The sequence below is a fragment of the Lissotriton vulgaris genome, chromosome 8 (genome assembly GCF_964263255.1).
Source record: "Lissotriton vulgaris chromosome 8, aLisVul1.2, whole genome shotgun sequence".
NCBI classification, from domain to species: Eukaryota; Metazoa; Chordata; class Amphibia; order Caudata; family Salamandridae; genus Lissotriton; species Lissotriton vulgaris.
The window spans coordinates 1,168,962,187-1,168,983,284 of record NC_141696.1 but is presented as its reverse complement, the minus strand read 5'-3'; the positions used below and the strand labels follow the sequence as shown (position 1 = coordinate 1,168,983,284).

Genomic DNA, 21,098 nt, shown 5'->3' with positions numbered 1-21,098 from the left:
AGAGGGTCCTCCTCTACAAGACAATGTGAATTCTTGACGTTTTAGGCTCTTCACGATGGTGAACAGGCCAGTTTGTGCCAGGACTGTATCGCCCTCGACAATCGCCAACACAAAGCTCCGGTGAACGAGACTTTTCACAGCAACAGCTACCAACAACAGTCAGTGCACGATCTGTACTTCATACTAAGCAATGACAGCACGCATTGCCCGCCAACAGGAATCTCCAGCAATGACCATCTGCGATACCCAACCAGATCTTCGTACAACAATGATGACCATCCAGAACGCGAAGCCTGCTCTTCGTGATACAGTGACGATCATCCACAGCCCTCTCTCTGCTCCTCACGGCCTTCTCCACAGCAAACAGAACTCTTTGTGCCAGACTTTGAGAAGGTAACTTTTTTAGTGGGGACTAACCTGGTCCCTGTATCCAGCCCCTGCGCCATCATGGTTGGTCTAACCTTGTGACTTTCTCCCAGTCTAGATTGAGCAGATGAGCATGAGTGGCAGTTTCTGCTTTTAGGTGCTATAGCTACCTAAAACGTCAAAGTGGAATATCTCCGGTTATACTGATTGGATGTTTTTAGTTACATATAATCATGCCACGGAAAGACACAAGGTAACCAAAAGTGATACAAAAAGAAAATTGCCACTCTAGCTTAAACTTAGGGGAAAAGCAAGTGTCTTTACAAAATTTCAAAAGAGATTCACCTTCACTGGGTAAATATTTTGCCTATCCTTTAAGTCTTTATTAAATCTTGCTTTTGTGGCTTTACAACCTGAAACCTGGTACAATACCATGTTGCCTGCGGTGCCTGATGCAAAAGTTCTAATGAACATTTGCAGCCTTATCAACCATTTTCGAACACTTACACAAATTACCATCTGACAATGAAAACATGTACACACACATTCATTAGATATTGGAACCTTTTCTTTTTCCCCTCAACCTGTTACCCCTAATGGTCTGGATGTAAATAGTGTCTAGCCATTAAACCACATGGAGCATGATAACAATCTCCTCAGAATAGCTCAAAGGATGGAAGATGGCTGATGTGCCTCCATGAGCAAGACAGTCAATAGTAAGGAGTTAAAACCTAACCATGATCCCAGGAAGGCAGCCATAGTCCATTTTGTAACTTAACACTGGGGATCACATATCCTAAGTGTTCCACAGCCTATTGCACCGGCTGCAGGTAAAGCGTAGAGTGGAATTCAAGGTTCTGTATTGACCTCATCTTGCCCTGGACAATCAAGGGCCCATGTGTCTTTGAACAGCAATATCTAGACAGTTCAGGCCACTCTAATCAGCCAAGCACATGGCCCTCAGAATCAACGTCAATGACAGGTGGCAGGTCTGTGACGTAAAAGAGACGTATCCTTACATCAGAATATCAATACACAGAAAATGTAAAATCTAAACCCATAGTCAATCATTCCACTTTTGGAAATAGTTTTAGTCATTCAAAAATGTGTTTCGGGTGGACGCAAGCAAGGTGAAACAAAACTCTGAAGAAGCTTTGGGTAGCCCAGGGCTTACTGTTTATCATAATATTTAATCCATACTAATATAATAAAGAGAGAGCCCAAACCTTTGAGGCGGTTAATCTCAGGAACTACAGCACCAATCACAACACCCAATACAGCGTTAGAAAGGGCAGTTGTAGCAGAAGGACATAGGCTATGCAGACGCCCACCATATACATTTAAAAGGTAAAAGAACTGTGCCAGCAAAGTAGTCCCTTGTGGGCGTGTCTGCGTTGTGCTGTGGGCATGTGCTGGGGGCGTGACAAACGCTGGGGGCGTTTGGTACGTTCCTCCCTTCATGCCATGTCTCATATCGTGTGCTAATCCCACCCTGCTCCCTTCAAATATACCTGCACCCCATAATCATAACCCACCCTTACTCCCTAAAATACCCCAACACCCTTAAACACTAACCCATCTTAACCCTATAAATATACCCTGTTCCCCAAAACCCAAACCTATCCCTAAACCCTAAAAATACCCCTGTACCCCAAAACCCAAACCTAGCCCTGAACCCTATAAATATCCCTGTACCTCAAAACCCAAACCTACCCCTGAACCCTAAAATACCCCTGTACCCCAAAACCCAAACCTAGCCCTGAACCCTTAAAATACCCCTGTACCCCAAAACCCAAACCTAACCCTAACAATACCACTGTACCCCAAAACCCAAACCTAGCCCTGAACCCTTAAAATACTCCTGTACCCCAAACCCCAAACATACCCCTGAACCCTAAAAATACCCCTGCACCCCAAAACCCAAACCTAGCCCTGAACCCTAAAAATACCCCTGTACCCCAAAACCCAACCTAGCCCTGAACCCTAAAAATACCCCCTGTACCCCAAAACCCAAACCTAGCCCTGAACCCTAAAAATACCCCTGGACCCCAAACCTAGCCCGGGACCCTTAAAATACCCCTGTACCCCAAAGCCCAAACCTACCCCTGAACCCTAAAAATGCCCCATACCGCAAAACCCAAACCTAGCCCTGAACCCTAAAACTACCCCTGTACCCCATAACCCAAAACTATATCTGAACCCTTAAAATACCCAAACACCCCAAAACATATACCTCAGTACCCCAAAACATATACCCCTATACCCATACTTACTGTTGGAACCGGCCCTTTGGGCAGGTTCACCCCGAGACTTTTTGCTTTTTCCTAACCTGTTTCTGGAACCTGGTGGTGGTGATTTTAGGCCTCTGCGCACTTTTTCACTGTGGTACAGTGTAAAGTGCTTGAGCTCTCTGTGTATGTGTGGTGAGTGACCTGCCCTCCCATAGGAATGAATGGGGAATATGTACGCCCATGGTAGTTCCTGATGTGTGGGGAGTGCAGGGGCGAGTTTGGTATGAGAGAACTCGTGAGACTGAATGCTGCGAAATGGTATATGCGGCATGAGTGTGTCTAGTCTAGAAGTGCCAGTTTTAGAGGTTGGCATATTTGTGTAATTTGTGTCTGGCGTGTGATTGGCTGGTGAGCCTGGGTCAGGAGTGCATGGGCCTGCTTGTGGATTGACTGTCTGGTTTGAGGGTGACAGGGGCTGGAGAGCCCAGGAGGTTGTCTGAGTCAGCCCATGGATGAAAGGCAGCATCTGCTGCCAGGGAAGTGGGAGGAGATGGCACCTTATAGTGAAGGGCTGTGCCTGCCTGACTACAAAGCTGGCTCCACCTCCCGCTGGGCGACTGTCACCTCTGTCTCTGATACTGACAGGACTTCCCTATAACCAGTTCTAGCTGGTTCTCACACTGCCTACACAAAGACTTCAAAGACTTTTCTGTGTATAAGAAGGGGCTGTGCCCCCTTCCAAGTTGTTCTTGTTTCTAACTTGAATCTGCGAGGGGCATGCTGCTGCTGGGGCTCAGGGGAATCCCTGGGCCCTGCCCAGCCCCTGGACCTCTGATGGACTTTCCTGGACTCCTGGGGGACCCCTCTGCCTTGCTGGGCTGATGGGGGGACTTTGCTTTGCCCCTTGGATGCTCTGGGACCATTGGCAGCATGGAGAAGCTGCATTTTCCTTCAGAGAGGCCTTTTTCTTGCTTCTAGCGCCTGAGAGCGCTGCATTTCGTTTATAGCGCTGAGTGCGCTTTATTTTTGCCCCCAAGCGCTTAGTAGCGCTTTTAATTTAGTCTATTTAATTAATTTACGGGTGCCACCCCGTTTTGATTTAATTATTAAGAGCCGGAGCCCACCCGGCATTGGATTCCCATTCACCGCCGATGCCCGGGGCTTGAGATCGCCGAGACACGAAGAGGCCGCGACCTGATTGGCCGAAGCCACGAGGAATGCCGCGCTGCGATTGGCGGGCCTGGGAGGCTCACCCTGTGAAGCCGCGACGGGATTGGCCCGTGGAGCGTAGCGTCATCGGCGAGGCCGCGCTGCCATTGGTTGGCGGCCTCGCGTCCAGAGGGGCTCGTCACAGGAGCCGCGACGGGATTGGCTGGCTCTGGAGAAGATGCTGCCGGCCCGAGGAGCGAGGGAGGAAGGCGGCTGGTGCTCATGGGGCTCCCGTGAGGAGGAGGGAGCCCCGGGAAGAGGAGAAGACGCGTGGCCTGCTGCTGGGGCTCCCGTGTGCTGAGGGAGCCCCTGCGAGAGAGAGAGAAGGCCGGCGCGAGGCTCCCCGAATGGAGGGAGAGCCTCGAGTGAACAGAGACCTGCCGTCGCCCTGCCCGCGATGGGCTGCCGGTGAGTCTGGGCTGGGCCGGGCAGAAGAGAAGGGAGGGGCGCCGGGACACATAGTCGGTGTCCGCCCCCCCCCAGTAGCGCGAGCATGCGCTAATTGGCAATATGAAGCCATGAGGGCTTCAAGGGCGGCCCCGGTTGGCAGTGGGTCGCCCCAACGTGTGTTGCGAGGCCAGAGAGGCTCAAGGGGCCTCATCTTGTTTCGCGAGCCCCGAGAGGCTCGTAGGGGCATATTTAACTTTGGTGCGTTTAAGGGCGGCCCCGGTTGGCAGCGGGTCGCCCCAAAGTTGTCCAGAGCCATGAGAAGGCTCGAAGGGCCATTGTTTGCCTGTGTGGCTCCAACGTTTGGCCACAGTAGTTGGTGGTAGAGCCTGTGTGGCTCCAGCAGTGGCGCAGTTTGCGCCCAAGGGTCAGTGAGGGCCCTGGCGCAGTTTTGAAGTTCCCCAGCTGCCCAGCAATTAGTGGGCAGCTGCACCGTTTAGGTCTTGGGATATTCACAGGTGCCCAGCAAGTAGTGGGCACCTGCTACGTTTAGGCTTGTTCTTGGACTGGCGCTGCATGGCAGCGCACCCTGACATTGGACACAGGGCGTCTGAGCCCCAACAAGGCCAGTTGGCCTAGGGACTGCCACAGGTGGTGGTTTATGTAAGTTCTGCGCAATGTGATTTCTATGTTTTTAATAGTAATCGCCTACTGTGTGTTTTTGCGCTATTGTGTTGTTCTGGCACCTCTGAATGTTTTTAGGCATCATGTGTCTTGCTTTCCATGCGCTGCACCTCTGAATGTTTTAGGCATCATGTGTCTTCTTGTGTATACCCCTAAATGTATTTATTCTTAGGTGGTTGTTCTTTTTAGTACAGGTGGTCCTAGTAAGGTCCTGGTTCCTGTTACCAGTGGATACTGGTTGTGATCTTTTTGATTACCATTTTATGTTTATTATTCCTTATTCTAAAAGTGCTATATCTGATTCTGACAGTGGCCCATGTGGCCCTGTCTTGTAAATAATCCCTTATGAATGTTGCCCGTGCCAGTTGGTACAATGTACATGTGTGATTTTTATCTGATATGTGTTTTGACCATACAAAAGTTATTTTATAATACCCTTGTGTGGAGTTCCTTTTGTAGTGTGCCTAGTATGTTGTTGCTGTTGTGTGCTGGCGCAAATGCTTTACACATTGCCTCCGAGTTTAGCCTTACTGCTTGTGCCAAGCTACCAAGGGGGTGAGCAGGGGTTATCTTGGCGTGTGACTTCCTTGCCCTGACTAGAATGGTGGTTTCTGCCTAGCTTTGACGTCAGCCTTAGCCTACCAGAAATAGCCAGTTCTAACACTTACCTTATCCAAACATTAAAAAAACATGCTTTTACCATTCATGCATTTACAACGAATTTCGTTGTAAATGTATGCGTGGTAAAAGCATATAAAATGTAATGTCATGCTGTCCATCAACTGTGTTTTGTGCAATTTTCACCCCGAGTGGGCTGGGTATGCTCAGACGTGAGTCCCAGGCTCTCCACATCACTGGAGTCAAGCTATCCAGGCTGAAGAAGGCTGATAGCCAGAAACCGGTCCTTGGATGCTTGATTCCGGTCTAGGAAAGACATGGCTTGGTAGTTCGGGCTAGACTGTTCCCATGAGGCACAGGGTCAAGGCTGATTTGCATATAGCCATTGTCTGACCTAGGGTGGTGTGGAGTGCAAAAAAACGATGGATTTAGGACCAGATCTTTGTTCTGGGGTGAATGTAAGACATTGTTCTGCATTCGGTCCATCAACTGTGTTTTTTGCAATTTTCACCCCGAGTGGGTTGGGTATGCTCAGACGTGAGTCGCAGGTTCTCCACATCACTGGAGTCAAGCTATCCAGGCTGAAGAAGGCTGATAGCCAGAAACCGGTCCTTGGATGCTTGATTCCGGTCTAGGAAAGACATGGCTTGGTAGTTCGGGCTGGACTGTTCCCATGAGGCACAGGGTCAAGGCTGATTTGCATATAGCCATTGTCTGACCTAGGGTGGTGTGGAGTGCAAAAAAACGATGGAATTAGGCCCAGATCATTGTACTGGGGTGAATGTAAGACATTGTTCTGCATTCTGTCCATCAACTGTGTTTTTTGCAATTTTCACCCTGAGTGGGCTGGGTATGCTCAGACGTGAGTCCCAGGCTCTCCACATCACTGGAGTCAAGCTATCCAGGCTGAAGAAGGCTGATAGCCAGAAACCGGTCCTTGGATGCTTGATTCCGGTCTAGGAAAGACATGGCTTGGTAGTTCGGGCTGGACTGTTCCCATGAGGCACAGGGTCAAGGCTGATTTGCATATAGCCATTGTCTGACCTAGGGTGGTGTGAAGTGCAAAAAAACGATGGATTTAGGCCCAGATCTTTGTACTGGGGTGAATGTAAGACATTGTTCTGCATTCTGTCCATCAACTGTGATTTTTTTGCAATTTTCACCCCGAGTGGGCTGGGTATGCTCAGACGTGAGTCCCAGGCTCTCCACATCACTGGAGTCAAGCTATCCAGGCTGAATAAGGCTGATAGCCAGAAACCGGTCCTTGGATGCTTGATTCCGGTCAAGGAAAGACATGGCTTGGTAGTTCGGGCTGGACTGTTCCCATGAGGCACAGGGTCAAGGCTGATTTGCATATAGCCATTGCCTGACCTAGGGTGGTGTGGAGTGCAAAAAAACGATGGATTTAGGCCCAGATCTTTGTACTGGGGTGAATGTAAGACATTGTTCTGCATTCTGTCCATCAACTGTGTTTTTTGCAATGTTCACCCCGAGTGGGCTGGGTATGCTCAGACGTGAGTCCCAGGCTCTCCACATCACTGGAGTCAAGCTATCCAGGCTGAAGAAGGCTGATAGCCAGAAACCGGTCCTTGGATGCTTGATTCCGGTCTAGGAAAGACATGGCTTGGTAGTTCGGGCTGGACTGTTCCCATGAGGCACAGGGTCAAGGCTGATTTGCATATAGCCATTGTCTGACCTAGGGTGGTGTGGAGTGCAAAAAAACGATGGATTTAGGCCCAGATCTGTCAGTGTAAGACATTGTTCTGCATTCTGTCCATCAACTGTGTTTTTTGCAATGCGTTATAATGGCATTGCGGAGTCATGGTACATTCGTAATGAAAGTATGTGGAGTGCTGGTATGCGAGAGAAAGTTGCGGAATAATGGGTGTTTACCCTCCCCCGGTAAGTACATTGGTGGCACGGCGGCCCACATCTCCAGCAACATACTCATATTTTTTCACCACCCATTTGAAAAATGCACAGGTTTCTCTCATTGATGGCCAGCACCGACATACACTTTTAGACACACCTCCCGCCACAAGTTCTAGAATTGCGAACGTTAGAGCTGGGGAGCTACATTCGTAACTCGGCATCAGCTCAACATCCTGTGGTTCCAGGCAAATCGCTTTGTCTCCCCGTGCCTACCACAAATGAATGTGTTCTTCTGTAATGTAAATTGTGCTCATGCCATGTTGTCGGGTTTGCGCTATATAATATTGCAAGGAAAAATAAAGTAGGGAAACTCTAGTTCACACACTACTGAACGTGCACTCTTAAGTGCATCAGCAGTGCACTGTGAATCGGAGCGTTTCACAGGCCTGTCACAGATAAGAAATGCTATCAAAATGAAATCCTACAAAACAATATACTACTGGCCGGCAGCAATTCATACCCGGACAACGTCGGGACAGGCTAATAGTTAGTAATAAGAAAACATACTTCAATTTTCACAATGGCTTGAATTTGATGCAGAACCAACTAATATGAGCAAGCATGCTATGCTTTAGTAGCATTCAGTTAGCAGACTTAAATGATGAACAGTTTATAATGGCTGTCAATCACATTGAACTATAAGATAGAACCTCATGTTAGGAGTTATTCATCTTGCAATTTAAGGCATGGCATAACATTAAACCTATAGGAGTTAAGAATGTATTCTTAAAACTTTTTTAAAAAAATGATTATAAAAGAATCTGCCATATGCGTTGAAGCCACCTTTAAAACAATATTTGGAATTAGTTCAAAGAGATTTAAGGATGTACTTGTGTTTCTCAGCTGCAAACACAAGTGAATCAACAGGTGAACAATTGGAGAAAAACACTACAGACATATCATGATAGTAACTTATAAGAAAAACAAGATGTCTATATGCAGTTACATGCAATCACTTGATAGTTGATTAAAATTTAAATCAGTATTTGTGCCAAAACTTCCAAATGTGGATGTTACAAATGTGTGTTACAAATGTATACTTAACGATATTCAACTTTAAACAGGAATATAACAAAATGTGACAAGTGTCAAAAAATAAATACTAAATACCCTGCAAAGGCAAATGACTAATAATTGGAAAGACCGTTAAAGAGGGCTGTGTAGTCAAAACGAACTTTGAGAATAATGAAAACAAACATTACATCAACTAAGAGATCAGAAATGTTCTAAGAAATACATAAGAATGTTCTAAAAGTAGTTAGATCAGAACTCTATAATACACTGGAGAAGTGCCAAAATGTGTGACTGAAAATGATGGGAATTACAGATATCTATGAATAGAAGAACCAACTATACCGGTTATATATTATCTTTCAAAGGTTCACAAACAAATCAGACCACTGTCAGACAAATATATATGTGCTGGTATAGGTACAATGAAAGAATATGCATGAGAATATGTTGTAGTATTTCTAATACCATTATCCAAACATTATCACCATACTCCATACTCGCACCAATAAGCCTAACAGGAGGCACCGTAGTGAAAGCTGCAGCGGATTGTGATACAGATAGTATCTCAAGGGTTGTAGGTGCCACATAACAAGCCTTGTGGCAGGCCTCGTTCCCCCTAGAAGGGTGCGGTCTTGATCTCACCGAGACATCGGAAGCTAAGTTGGGTTACATCTCAGCAGCCTAGGTTCAGTCCAGGGAATTAAGAGTCAGATGTAGGTCGCCCAGTACCGGTCAGTAACGGCCGAAATTACCGCTTTTCGGCCGTTACCGACCGGTATTGCGTTTTTGAGATGTAGGTGGCATTTTTTAAGGATTCGGTATTTTACCGAATCGGTAATTTAAGGATTCGGTAAAATATCGAATTCTTAACATACCGATTCGGTAAATTACCGAATCCAGGATGTAGGAAGCACTCAAGTTACTGCATTCCTCAGTTAAGGATTAGTTATTTACCACCAACTAGAAGTTGGTGAGCAATAATGAAAACCCTTGAAAAAGCATTTTTTTTGCTTTTCCAACAGTGCCATGTTGAAGACATACATGCCCTTAGGGCATGTATGTCTGCAACATGCGCACCCATACACAATTGAGGGGTGCAACAGGGTGTCAAAGTGACACCCTGCCACCCTTCAATGTTTCCCCCAATTACCGAATCGGTATTTACTGATTCATTAATTGACATTCATTCCTATGGGCCTCTAGGCCCATAGGAATGAATGGCAATTACCGAATCGGTAAATACCGATTCGGTAATTACCAAAACTTACTGATTCAGTAATTTTTAAAGAAAAATTACCTACATCCCATTTGCCTGTTCTTAAATACCGAATCGGTATGATTCGGTATTTAAGAATCGGTAATCTGGGATTACCTACATCTGGCCCTAAATCCTTTCTAAAAGACAGTTCAACATGCATCTTAAATAACAAGAAGGGGCGCTTAGCTGTTACCGCTTGGCTCTTGGGAAACTGAGTCCTTACTTTGTTTACTATTTGAGATTTGGCAACGGCAAATGGAGAAGGTGGGGGCCACTGGCACTCATGTTTGGGTACCAACACTTATTTTTCTGCTTTAGAATCGTACCAAGAGCAAGAGCAGAAAAACCAAAAACAAAGCAGAAAGACTAGGAAGAGAAAGACGGAAAAAATGTCACAAAGGGAGAAAGCAGTACCCTGCAGGAGTGAGATAAAGAGGCAGGGAGTGCCTGGTAGTTGACGAAAAAGGCATGTACAGCCTTGGCATTGGGCATGCTGACATTTAATTGTAGCAGCCGCAGGCTTCTGTGCAGAGATTCGGGTACTGGCACTTATTTTTTTACATATTAAATACTGGTGATGCCAAAAAATGAGGTTGCAATATTCCTCCTGGTTTTGCTTAGGATTGTCAGAAGCAGCTACTTCAAAAGAGGGTATCAACACTTCAAGGATTCATCTTTGATGTGCTCAATATCACCTGCATTTCAGTCGCTTGTTTCTTCTGTCCGGAGTTCACTGGATTTTGTTGTGCTTGCTTGCATTTTGTGACTTAATGTTTACATTCTCTTGTTCATTTTTTTCTTTTACAGTTTTAAGAGTTTTTTTATGCCTTGTGCTTTTTTATATCTTTAGGTTACATCTTACATTTCTTTTGGCTCCTTCTGCTCATGTTTCTTTGGTGCCTTGCTAGTGTCTCTTCCCTGTCCTCCTAGACGTTCTGGAGGACAGCAGCGAGATAAGTTGCAAGATCACTCATCAACCATTCGCAAAGATAAGGTAAGAGAGGAGAGGCCTACTATTAAAAGATTTTGAAGATTGTTACTACCTTGTAAAATTAATACTGACATGGAACAAATGGAGGATTTAGTAGCTGCTGCATAACCACTAAATCAACACGATCAAGCTTTGCCTGAGGAAAATGGTGCTTTGCAACAAGCAGTAGCCTACTGGGCTCCCATTACCTTAGTCTGTCCCTAAGTGGGTTTAGGAGGAGTTAAATATTATAGATGCCCTCCGCATCTGAAATCATTTCTGAATGCTTCTATCATTCAGTTCACATTTCAATTACACCAATTTAGCACGCATGGATATAATATGAAATTTATAATAAGCATTCTTGCTAGGAATGCTTTTATTTGGGCCACTCCAGTTGTAAAATGAGGTGGCCTCATCCTGGATAATTATGAATCTACATACAGAGCTTTAGGACTATTTTAGATCGTTCTGACACTCTTTATACTACAGAAGAAGCTATACTTGATTTTCTTCGAAGGCTGCCTAGACACTTACTTATATAATCACTTTAAGCAAATGGTAGTAAAAACGGGTTGGCCAGAAAAAAAAATAGAATAGTCTTCATTTCGTTGGCGTTTAGGAGAAGAAATATAGGAAGAGTTAACATAAGTCAGTCTCAAGGTCCGAGACTTAACTACAACTTATGGATATTGCCCTTCAAATTGAGCATTGTTTGCTAGAGGCAAAAGAGGAAAAGGAAAGAGGAGAAGGCTTACGGCCCCCATCGCAAAGTATGTTTGTTTCCTTAAAGACCTGAAGATTCTTATGAATCAACAGAGGTACTTATGCCACGAGTCTCTGGACAAGGTCTTTTTACTGGAGAGGAAAATAGGAGAAGAAGAGAGCAGGGACTTTGTATGTATTGTGATCAAAAAGGACACATAGTTCACTTCGATCAGATTTGCCCTAATACACAGGAAAACTGCAACACTCACGGCTAATGAGGGAGTTGAGTGCAGGTACCCTTTTCTATATTACTCTTTTTGATTTCAAATCATATGTCCTATTTGCTTCAACCTTGCCTGCTGGTGTGAACAATTTTAACTGCCACCATTTCCTCTGTAGCAAAGGGTGTGATTTGGATGCTGCTCCGGCTGAGAAGGTTGATGTTGCCTGTATGCCATCCTCCAGTGGAGTCCCTAAACTTTCTATATTGATGGTAAATTGAGGAGCTGGTGACAGTCATGCAAGGGATTATGTTGTGACGTGACTATCTTTAAATAGTTCCACAACACAATCAGCCTTGAATCCAAATTCTCAAGAGCCAACAATGGGGCCCTAAAAATCTGGTCACTAGCATCCAAGCTTGCCATCTAGGCACTACACCACTCAGGAAAGTCCGACCTATGCAGGGTGGTGTCACAGCAGCTCTCATCCTGCCCGTTACGGCAGCTCTCACCCAGCACGTCCCGGATTGTTTGGGCAAGTTACACCCTGAGGGCCTCCAGAACGGCCTCCAACAAGATATCACTTACCAGATCTCACAATGTATGGGTGTACTTGCCCAGAAGGCACATTCATTGTGTTCAAAGACCATAGGGCCAAGGTGGCTGAAGAAAAATTTACCAAAAGCGCCAAGGTGCTTACATTTTCTGTACCGTGCATTTGAAAGAAACCCATTTGGGTTCATGTTACTACTTGATACCGTTACTGCAAGGCTTTCAGGTTTGGGTGCTTTTTTAGGAACTCCTAGTTGCCAGGGGTTGGTCAGTGGCGCCTGGCCACAGGTCTACTTCCCGGATGAGCAGAGTTGTGACTGAGTGAGCATCATGACATTTGTGGGAGTACCTCATTAAAAGACAAACTGCGCCTCTAAGGACAACGGTTCTGGTTGGGATATCTCCCTTAGTAAACTAGATTTGATTTCAATAGTAAGTAGTTGAAGATCTAAACCATCTGCTGCTCTGTGCATTATCATGCTGCTCTATGCACTACCATTGTGAAAGAGACACTTTCTTCCTTTGGTGGACTAGGTGGAAATTCAAGCTCAGTTTCTGAAGCGGTTTAACCCACTGGAATTCAGCATGTCTAAGCAAAATCCTTTTCTGTGTAGTGAGGGTGGAGTAAATTGTCTGCCTCCTCCTCATCATCAAAGTAACGGGAAGCATATCGTATGCCCTGGACCATATCAGAGTCGATTGGGAAAAGGGGCTCCAGCCTGTAGTAATACTGGCGTCGGGAAAAAAGGCTAGGAGTCTGGCGCAATGCAAATTCCTAGGGCAACTCAAACATAATATACAACTTAACTATAATCTTTCTCTGACATGAGGAGGGACAGAAACAAACTGTGTCTATTGCTATGTACAAAATTTATTTTTAATGAAAAATAGATAATACACAGGCACACTACGACCGTATCATCATTCACTCTTGCTGCACACTATTCATTCCCAACAATCAGATTGTATACATAAAAGGCAAATAATGTGTAGGACGGATATCTATGAATTTGTCATATGTATAATCATATCGTCTGTTTGATGATTTGTGATTAGATCATTGATCACTGTTGGCCTTAGATTCATATTAATATATAGAGTTAAAACTCGTGTCTGTGTCAATGAGTGGCTGCAACCCGGATGGTAGGGGTCTGGCACAGTCACTAAAGAATGCGCCTTGGTAATCTCATAGTATGCCATAGATTAGATGTATCCTCCTGTTGTTGGTAATGTCTTGTGAGAGTCTTCATATTACCTCCAGTGTGTCTATCTATTCCTATCCTATTTAGTTTATTAGTTTCCCTCCACAGCTGTGCAATTTTATTTTATCATTATGGGGAGTTGCTTACTCTTAATATCTGCCACCATTACTGTACATGCACTTAAGTCATCTTCCAGTTTTTCGTCTCGTCTAACTTTTTTCATCGTTACTGCTTCTGCCGTCGTCCATTCACATAGGTCTCCTAACCACATTTTTAGGCAGGGTGGGTTTGGGCGTTTCCAAGATATTGAAATTCGTCTTTCCGCTAGAATAATCCCAAACATTACTAATCTCCGACTCAACTTTTTATTTTTTGGGGCTGTCAGTAGTCCTAGCAATACTGTTTTAATTTCTTTAGAGACTGTCCATCCTGTGACCTCTTCTAGTATATCTGTGAATACCGTCCAGTAGGAGGTTATAACCAGGCATTGCCAAACCACATGCAGAAAATCTCCCTCTCCAGTCTTACATCTAGGGCATTCAGATGTCCGAGATGGAAACATTTTACTTAGTGTTTTGGAGGAGAGATATGTTTGATGATTATAATTATATTGAACTAACTTAAACCTCGGATTGGTGTTCACTTTCTTAACTCCCTCATGCACCTTGATCCATTCTCATTCTGATAATGGTTCACCCAGGGCCTCCTCCCAGCGTGCCTGAACCGGTAGGGTCAGGGCTTTCATGTCCTCCCTAAGTGCTCGATACAAATGTGAGATTAGGCGGCCACCATGTGCCATACAGAGCATTGTCTGGAGCACTTTGGTAACTGGTCGTTCCTCTGGGAATGACGCCCATAACTCACTAGTCACATGTGATATCTTCATATATTGCAGAAATTGCCCAAGTCCTAGTTCATATGCCTCCTCACGGGAGATGAATTGTTTATTTTTTAAAAAGGTCTCCCATTGTGAGGCAACCCCCTTCTTCCATTTATGGATGGACATGTTGTCTGCTATTTTTGCATAGAGTTGTATCACACACAGCGGCATATCTGGTGCATAAGGGGCCCTACCACTTTCTTGACTACTCGGTTGGATTATATATGGGCAGGCGCGTGGTACCCCTGCCCCTCTCATTAAGTGTCCGGCGAGTGAGTCTCCCTCCTACGTTCCAGCTAGCAGTGTCTTTTCCCAATTATCCTTCTCGTCTAGCCAGTGAATTGCATGTTAAAGCTGTGCGGCCATGCAATATAATTCAATGTTAAGAACCTCTAATCCCCCATCTTGCCCTGTTCTTTGCAGTGTCTTTAGGCTCCCTCTCTTGCATTTTGATCCCCACAACAGCTCTACCAATATTTTATCTAATGTTTTAAAGTAAATGCACAATATAGTTATTATCATTTAGCAGGCCTCTCTCAAATGACTCAAAGGACCAATTCTGTGCAGTTCTACCTTGGCCAACAAGAGGGATTTCAATAACAAGCGGATTATGATTGAACATGACTCGGGGACATTTTTCAATTTCAAGGACCAATTCTCTGCAGTTCTACCTTGGCCAACAAGAGGGATTTCAATAACAAGCGGATTATGATTGGACATGACTCAGGGACATTTTTCAATTCGACAGTCTTGGAGCAAACTAAGGGATATCAAAAAGTAATTCAGCCCAGTGTGTGTCATATAAGGGGGCAAAATAAAGTGTAGCCGGGATACAGCACTTTGATCTTGGGCTATATATCAAATAACCCATGATCCCTCTTCAAATGGCACAGAGCTCTATATACTTTGTGCTTACGGCCAGAATGAATATTAGCCTTCGCATTAGAAAGCCCTCCAGCCACACTGATATTCAAATTCCCACAAATTATAATTGGGTATGGCCATAGTGCCAACTCGAGGTCCAAAAAACGGAAAGTTGCAGGGTTGTATAAAACTGATACATACACAGAACAAAGTGTTAAAACACCTGTGATATAATGACACTCTGTAATCACCCAGCTACCATATTTATAAGCAGAACAGCGTTGGAAGCCTCATACATTTTTACGCAGCAATATTGCAACCCCTCGGGTCCTAGTAACTTGTGTAGTACATGTTACAATGAGAAACCGAGGGATTCCAACAAGTTTTTCCTTGACCCCTCAATATGCGTCTCCTGCAGTCAGAGGATATCGGCCTGCACTGCTTTTAAATCTTTGACCACCTTTCGTCTTTAAACATTATCATTTAGACCACAGATATTCACAGTCACAGTACGAAGCTGAATAATATGGGTCATAGTAAAGGTTTAGCCATATAAACACCCAGATTGCCTTGTCCACCTTCAACACCGGCCTTTCCAATGTTCTACTGAAACAAACCCACTGTCAAATTAATTAAATTATCTTCCTGTGGTGTGCATCCCCCTCCAAAGCCCCTGAAGTGACCCCCTGAAAGCCCCTACCTCTCCCAAACCTCATCTTATCTTTACCCCCTCCCCTGTACCTCCCATCACACACAACTCTCTTCCCCCCATCACAACCTTGAAGCAATCAGACCATCCAAGGCCTGAACGATAACTCCCATGCTCACCCTCTGCATCCTCCATCCTAACTCTACACAGCTACATTTTGTGGAAAATAGAAGAAACAAAAGAAACAAGTTATTATCATGAGATGATAACATAGTCTAGGTGTGCTCCAGGTCAAGTATTAAAAAAAAAACACTACACCACAGACAGCCAGAATAGAACAGCCACCTCCCACCCATTACAGATACTAAATTATTCAGAGGCTGCCTCAATAGTCAATAATCAGCAGATAGAGGCATGGTAAATAGGTCACAACTCCCGGTTGAGGGTTAATTGAAATATTCTTTGGCTTTGACCTCAGATGTAAATGTACAAGTCTTGCCCTTAAAGCTAATCTTCAGGTGAGCAGGATTAATTAAAAAGGCTTCTCCCCCAAGAGCCTGAAATGGTTTGGTAAGCTGCCTCAGCCTTCATGTCCTCTTGACTGTGACATGACGAAGTCTGGCAGCACAAAAAAAGTCTGACGGTTGAAGGTGCGTCTGGCGCCAGGAGGGGCCTTCTTGTAAATTGCTTGCCTGAGCAAATAGTTCCCAAACTACACTATGATGGCACTGGGTCTGTTGGCACTTTCTTCTTGTATCTGACGAAATTACTTTTAAAAAATATTTTAATTACAGGTTTCTGCAATCAACATATTAAACAAATGGGCATACCAAAAATACCTGACATTGTTTTTAAAGTATCCGTGGAAAGTGTTGCACTCTCTGTACCTTCAAGTCCCAGTTCCCTGAGGTCAATTTAGGAAAGGCCCCTTGAGGAGGGTCAACTTGAAAGCCCTGATGTTGCTACCTTCCACATCTTCTGCAAGGCCCAGGAACCACAGGTTTTTTCCACCTCTGTCGATTCTCAAAGTCCTCAATTTTTCATAGTATGTCAAATATCTGAGACTCAGGAGCTTCAGCCTAGCATCTGAGTGCTACCAGATCAGTTTCCAGTAATGCAGCACGTTCTTGCACTGAGGAAATCCTCTCTCCAATCACAACACATCCTTTATAAACTTTCCCTATCGCCCCAGCAGCTTTTTCATGGCAAGCCAGGCCTTACGACAATCAATGGAAGTCTCTTCCTGATGTTGTTTAATATAAGCCTCAGTGTAAGCTCTTTGGTTTCTTCTGCAGGGTTCAGCTGTTTTCTTTCCAAAGTGGACAATACCGGCTGCTAATAATGGGGTTCTGGATATACCTGTTTAGTTGCAGAATAGTCCCAGTGCAGTGCCGGAGTCGCCTGAAACTTATTCTCAGATTTGGTTTCAATCCTTTGATTTTCTCGGTTGTTTTACTCACCTAACTGTAGCACCCAGCCCTTCTGATTAACTACTTGAACTGGCCCCTCAGACAGACGAGCTAAAATCATCATCTAAATCACTAGGGCTGAAGGAGTCAAAGCCGTAAGTGAAAACAAATTATTTCCCAGGTCGAGGGAATCTTCTGAGATCCTAAACGCGCGATCCCATACACTAAAGACCTAATATTATTTTTGTGGGAGTCAGGTAGCTTGGAATCCCAAGGTGCCTCTCTAATTTTAGTAGACCGTTTCATCTCATCCCTTTCAGAGGAGCGAGTGATAGAGACCTCCATTGTCTCCTGCGTTTGTGCCCCAGTGAGTATCCCCTCATGGGCTCCCCAAAGCTTTATTGCTCCCAATGGAAATGTGTCTTCCTGGACAGTCATGACATTCCCCCATGTCCATCTCCCTAATGTCCTCGGAGTTTGACCCGACATAGTATGCCCGTCACTGACCTGTAAAGTATCCATGACCTTTCAGCTGCAGGGGTTCTGAGACACCTAGAAAAACTGTAATCCACTTTATTCACCAACCGGAGGACACAAAACTAAATCTCCTTCAAGGGCCATTCCAGTAATCTGTTTAACTGTAGACTTGCTCAATTTAGTGAAATCAGCCTCCAGCCCCTTTGCAATATTTCTCGATGATTACACAAAATACGGGACTGGAGCCGTGGCCAAACAAATTCAGTGAAATTCCGTGATCGAGGGCTGTGGCAATGGCACTGACTCCCGTAATCCGCGTTGTTGGCACTCCTGACTGGAGACTTTCTTTTCGTAGACGGCCTTTGTTGATTCTGGGCTCCAGTTTTTTCACCCCAACTCTAATGCTGCTGAGGTCTGTTTTAGAGCAGAGCTGCCCCGCTGGAAAGTTCCTGGTGCCGCAATCTCGACCCGGTCCCAAGCCATCCTTGCACTCTTCGGCGGCATGCCTGTAACTGGAGCCCAACGCACACTCGGGCCCAAGAAGACTCTGGCAACAGACACCGCTGATGCCACCAACACTAGCACCCAAATCTCAATCAAATGGCAGGTCTGTCGTTGAAGTCCCTGGACTAAGCCAAGGTATTCCTGAATGCTGTGAAAACAATAACCGCTCTCCTTTCACTTGCAGTAAAGAGTTGGGAGGGATCAGCTCACGAGGCTGCTATGCAGTCGCCATCTTCTCGACCTACCAACCCCCCAGGGTTTCAATAACGCCATTCAAGTGCCCGCGGCAGCAGATAGTAAAAACAAAGTCAGTCTTGTATTTAGAAAAATACATAAAAATAATAAATGACAATACAAATACAAAATCATTAATTGTCTGCAATACAGAAACATTAAAGGCAAGCATAAAATACACATCTTTTCTACTCAAAATAATATGTAAGTATTAAGAAAGTAATGGTAAGGAAGTGAAGCTGATAAATATGTACCCACCTTCAGCGCATCTTCGACAGCTCCCCTGCCCTCCTTTCCAAGCAAAATATTGTATGGGTACAAACGCTGGACCAGGTGCTTAACAGACATCATGGGGAAGGAATCCTTAAAAATCAACATAATGATAAGAAAGTAACAGAGAGTAACATTTTTATAACACACTGTTTAAAAAGTTAGTCTACTTCAACATGTTTCAGTACTTTTAACAGGTGTGGGAGTGAGAAGTACTCAGAGAAACAGGTTATCCAAAAAAAGAATATAAATCCAACAATAACCATACTTCTCACACTAACAGCCTGTATGTAAATGTATTCATTAAAATGCTAAGCATGTAGCAGTGACCAATACAATCCATGCACCGCCCTTCCAGTTCTCCCCACTACTGTTCAAGGATGGGCTGTCTACATCTCATTAGACCAGACAAAAAGCAATTTATACTTAGTAAGGGCCGGCAGAAGTGACACAGTTCTCATTGAACTATAGGCAATGACAGCAAATATAGGATACATTTCTCCTACAGCTTGAACATTTTATTCCAGATCATTGTAAGCGGGCCGCAGATGGTCTCAAGAATTGCCTTTACTTTCTCTGTTGTATTTATGTGAGCATTTACTTGGCGCTGAATTTGCCCACGGCAGAAGGTTTCTAGATGCTATAGGGCCAAAACTTTTTAAGGAAAATGGAAGGGCTCTATTTAGATGTCAAGTAGCCACAGGCCTTTTGATTTTCCTAAAAACATAAGTTAGTTGCATTCCTGAATGTTAGAGGGAGAGATATTCACAGTCCAGGAGTCTGACGCCAGATATCACATTTAGTTCTCCTCACTCTGCATAACATGGAGAGAGTTTCAAGGTGACTTGAAGTGGACACTTTATTGAATTTAAATACAACCAATCTCATCTGGCCTGCTCGTTTCCTGTGCACTCAAACTTCACCTATGCTTTTTCAATATTATTCAAATGTTTCATTATAACAGAATGTTTTATAATAAATTACTTTTATTAGTCTTCCACTTCAGTACATAGACTATATCATTGCATCCCTTTCTCTGTGAAAACTAGCTCTAATTTCATTCCTGAGCCTCGCTTTTACTTTTTCATATTGCACAGTGTACATCTTGAAACATACATCTAGCAAAATACAGTACCACTCAACAGGCTTCAATAACTGATGAGATATCTGACACCCATCAATTAAGAATTATCAGGGATGAAGATTTTCACATCAGCCATGACACCTAGTTCTATTTTCTGGAAGTCATGGGCCGACTGCGATGAGCGATGTTGCGGGAGGTGTTTCAGCTTTAACCTTGTTGCATGGTTCTGCAGCTTTTGATACTGTGTCCACAGTACTATGCTGGTCTGTCATCATGAGATTGGAGTCAGAAGCATGCTCCTCTGCTGGATGTCTTGTTTTTTACAAGGTGAGGCAAAGACAGTCCTGATACCTAAATTCACTTGTGAATTTCATGTGTTTAACTGGGGAGTTCCTGAGGACCCTTCTCTGAGCCCTATATTGCTGAACATTTATGTAGCCCTTGAGCCAAGCTAACCTGATCTTTCGACATGGAGGTGATAATTGCTGTCAACACCCAGTTTGTTCATCAAACTGCACTGAGGTACGACTGAGATCCTGATTATAGGAGACTTGTCAATGACTTGGTCTAATGAATGGTGGCCTGCCACACTGGGTTCCTGTCCTAGCCCAGTGTCCACAGTACTAGGCTAGGTACAGTACGCCACGGCAATCGAGCGCTTTTTAAACATATATCCTATCCTATCCTATCCTAAAGTGGGCTTTATTTTTAATGACAAATTGCACTGCACTGCCCAACAGAGACACAAGCAATCTGTAATACCACTCTTGCCTCCAAACTCAAGCTTCTAAGTTCTCCATGCTATTGTGGGTTCTCAACTGGATTATTGCAATGCACTTTATTTGATGCTTCCTAAGTATTAGTTGCAACTTGTACAAAATTTTGCAACTAGACTACTGATGGGTCTTCCCTGCCCCCACTTCCCACTGACTTAAAGACCTTCACTAGCTCCTCATTGAAAAGCAGGTTGTATCTGAGGAGTCTCTGCATCAGCCAACAATCTATATATGGCCAAAGTCCTCTATTTATTTGACTTAATTTGAAATTTTGTGAATTCTTCCAAAAGAACACATTCTCTTTATCCTGCTTTCCTGCTTGTTGTGCCCAAGGTGCACGAAGGTAGGGCTCGTGGTAAGACTTTGGCATAGGCCACAGCCAATATCTAGAACTACCTTTCTGTACCACTGCTTTTGACCTAAGATCATTTAGCTAACCTCTGATACATTTTTTGTTCTTAGACTAATCTTCTTTCAGCTTATTTTTACAAAAATGGGCTTTCAGCACCAGGATGCCAATTTGGACATTTGTGCACTTTATAAATATATTTATGATGATGATGATAAGGCCTTGCTAACATTTGTAAACTACTTCTTGA

General features: G+C 44.3%; 1 protein-coding gene across 1 annotated transcript in view; it reads right to left on the bottom strand.

The window, feature by feature from the left end:
• Positions 1 to 21,098, bottom strand: part of VWA8 (von Willebrand factor A domain containing 8) — a 1,363,176-nt gene that overhangs the window by 959,152 nt on the left and 382,926 nt on the right. The window contains exon 9 of the mRNA XM_086935029.1: positions 18,628 to 18,732. Coding sequence (XP_086791155.1) covers positions 18,628 to 18,732 — 105 coding nt within the window. The remainder of the gene's footprint in view (positions 1 to 18,627; positions 18,733 to 21,098) is intronic.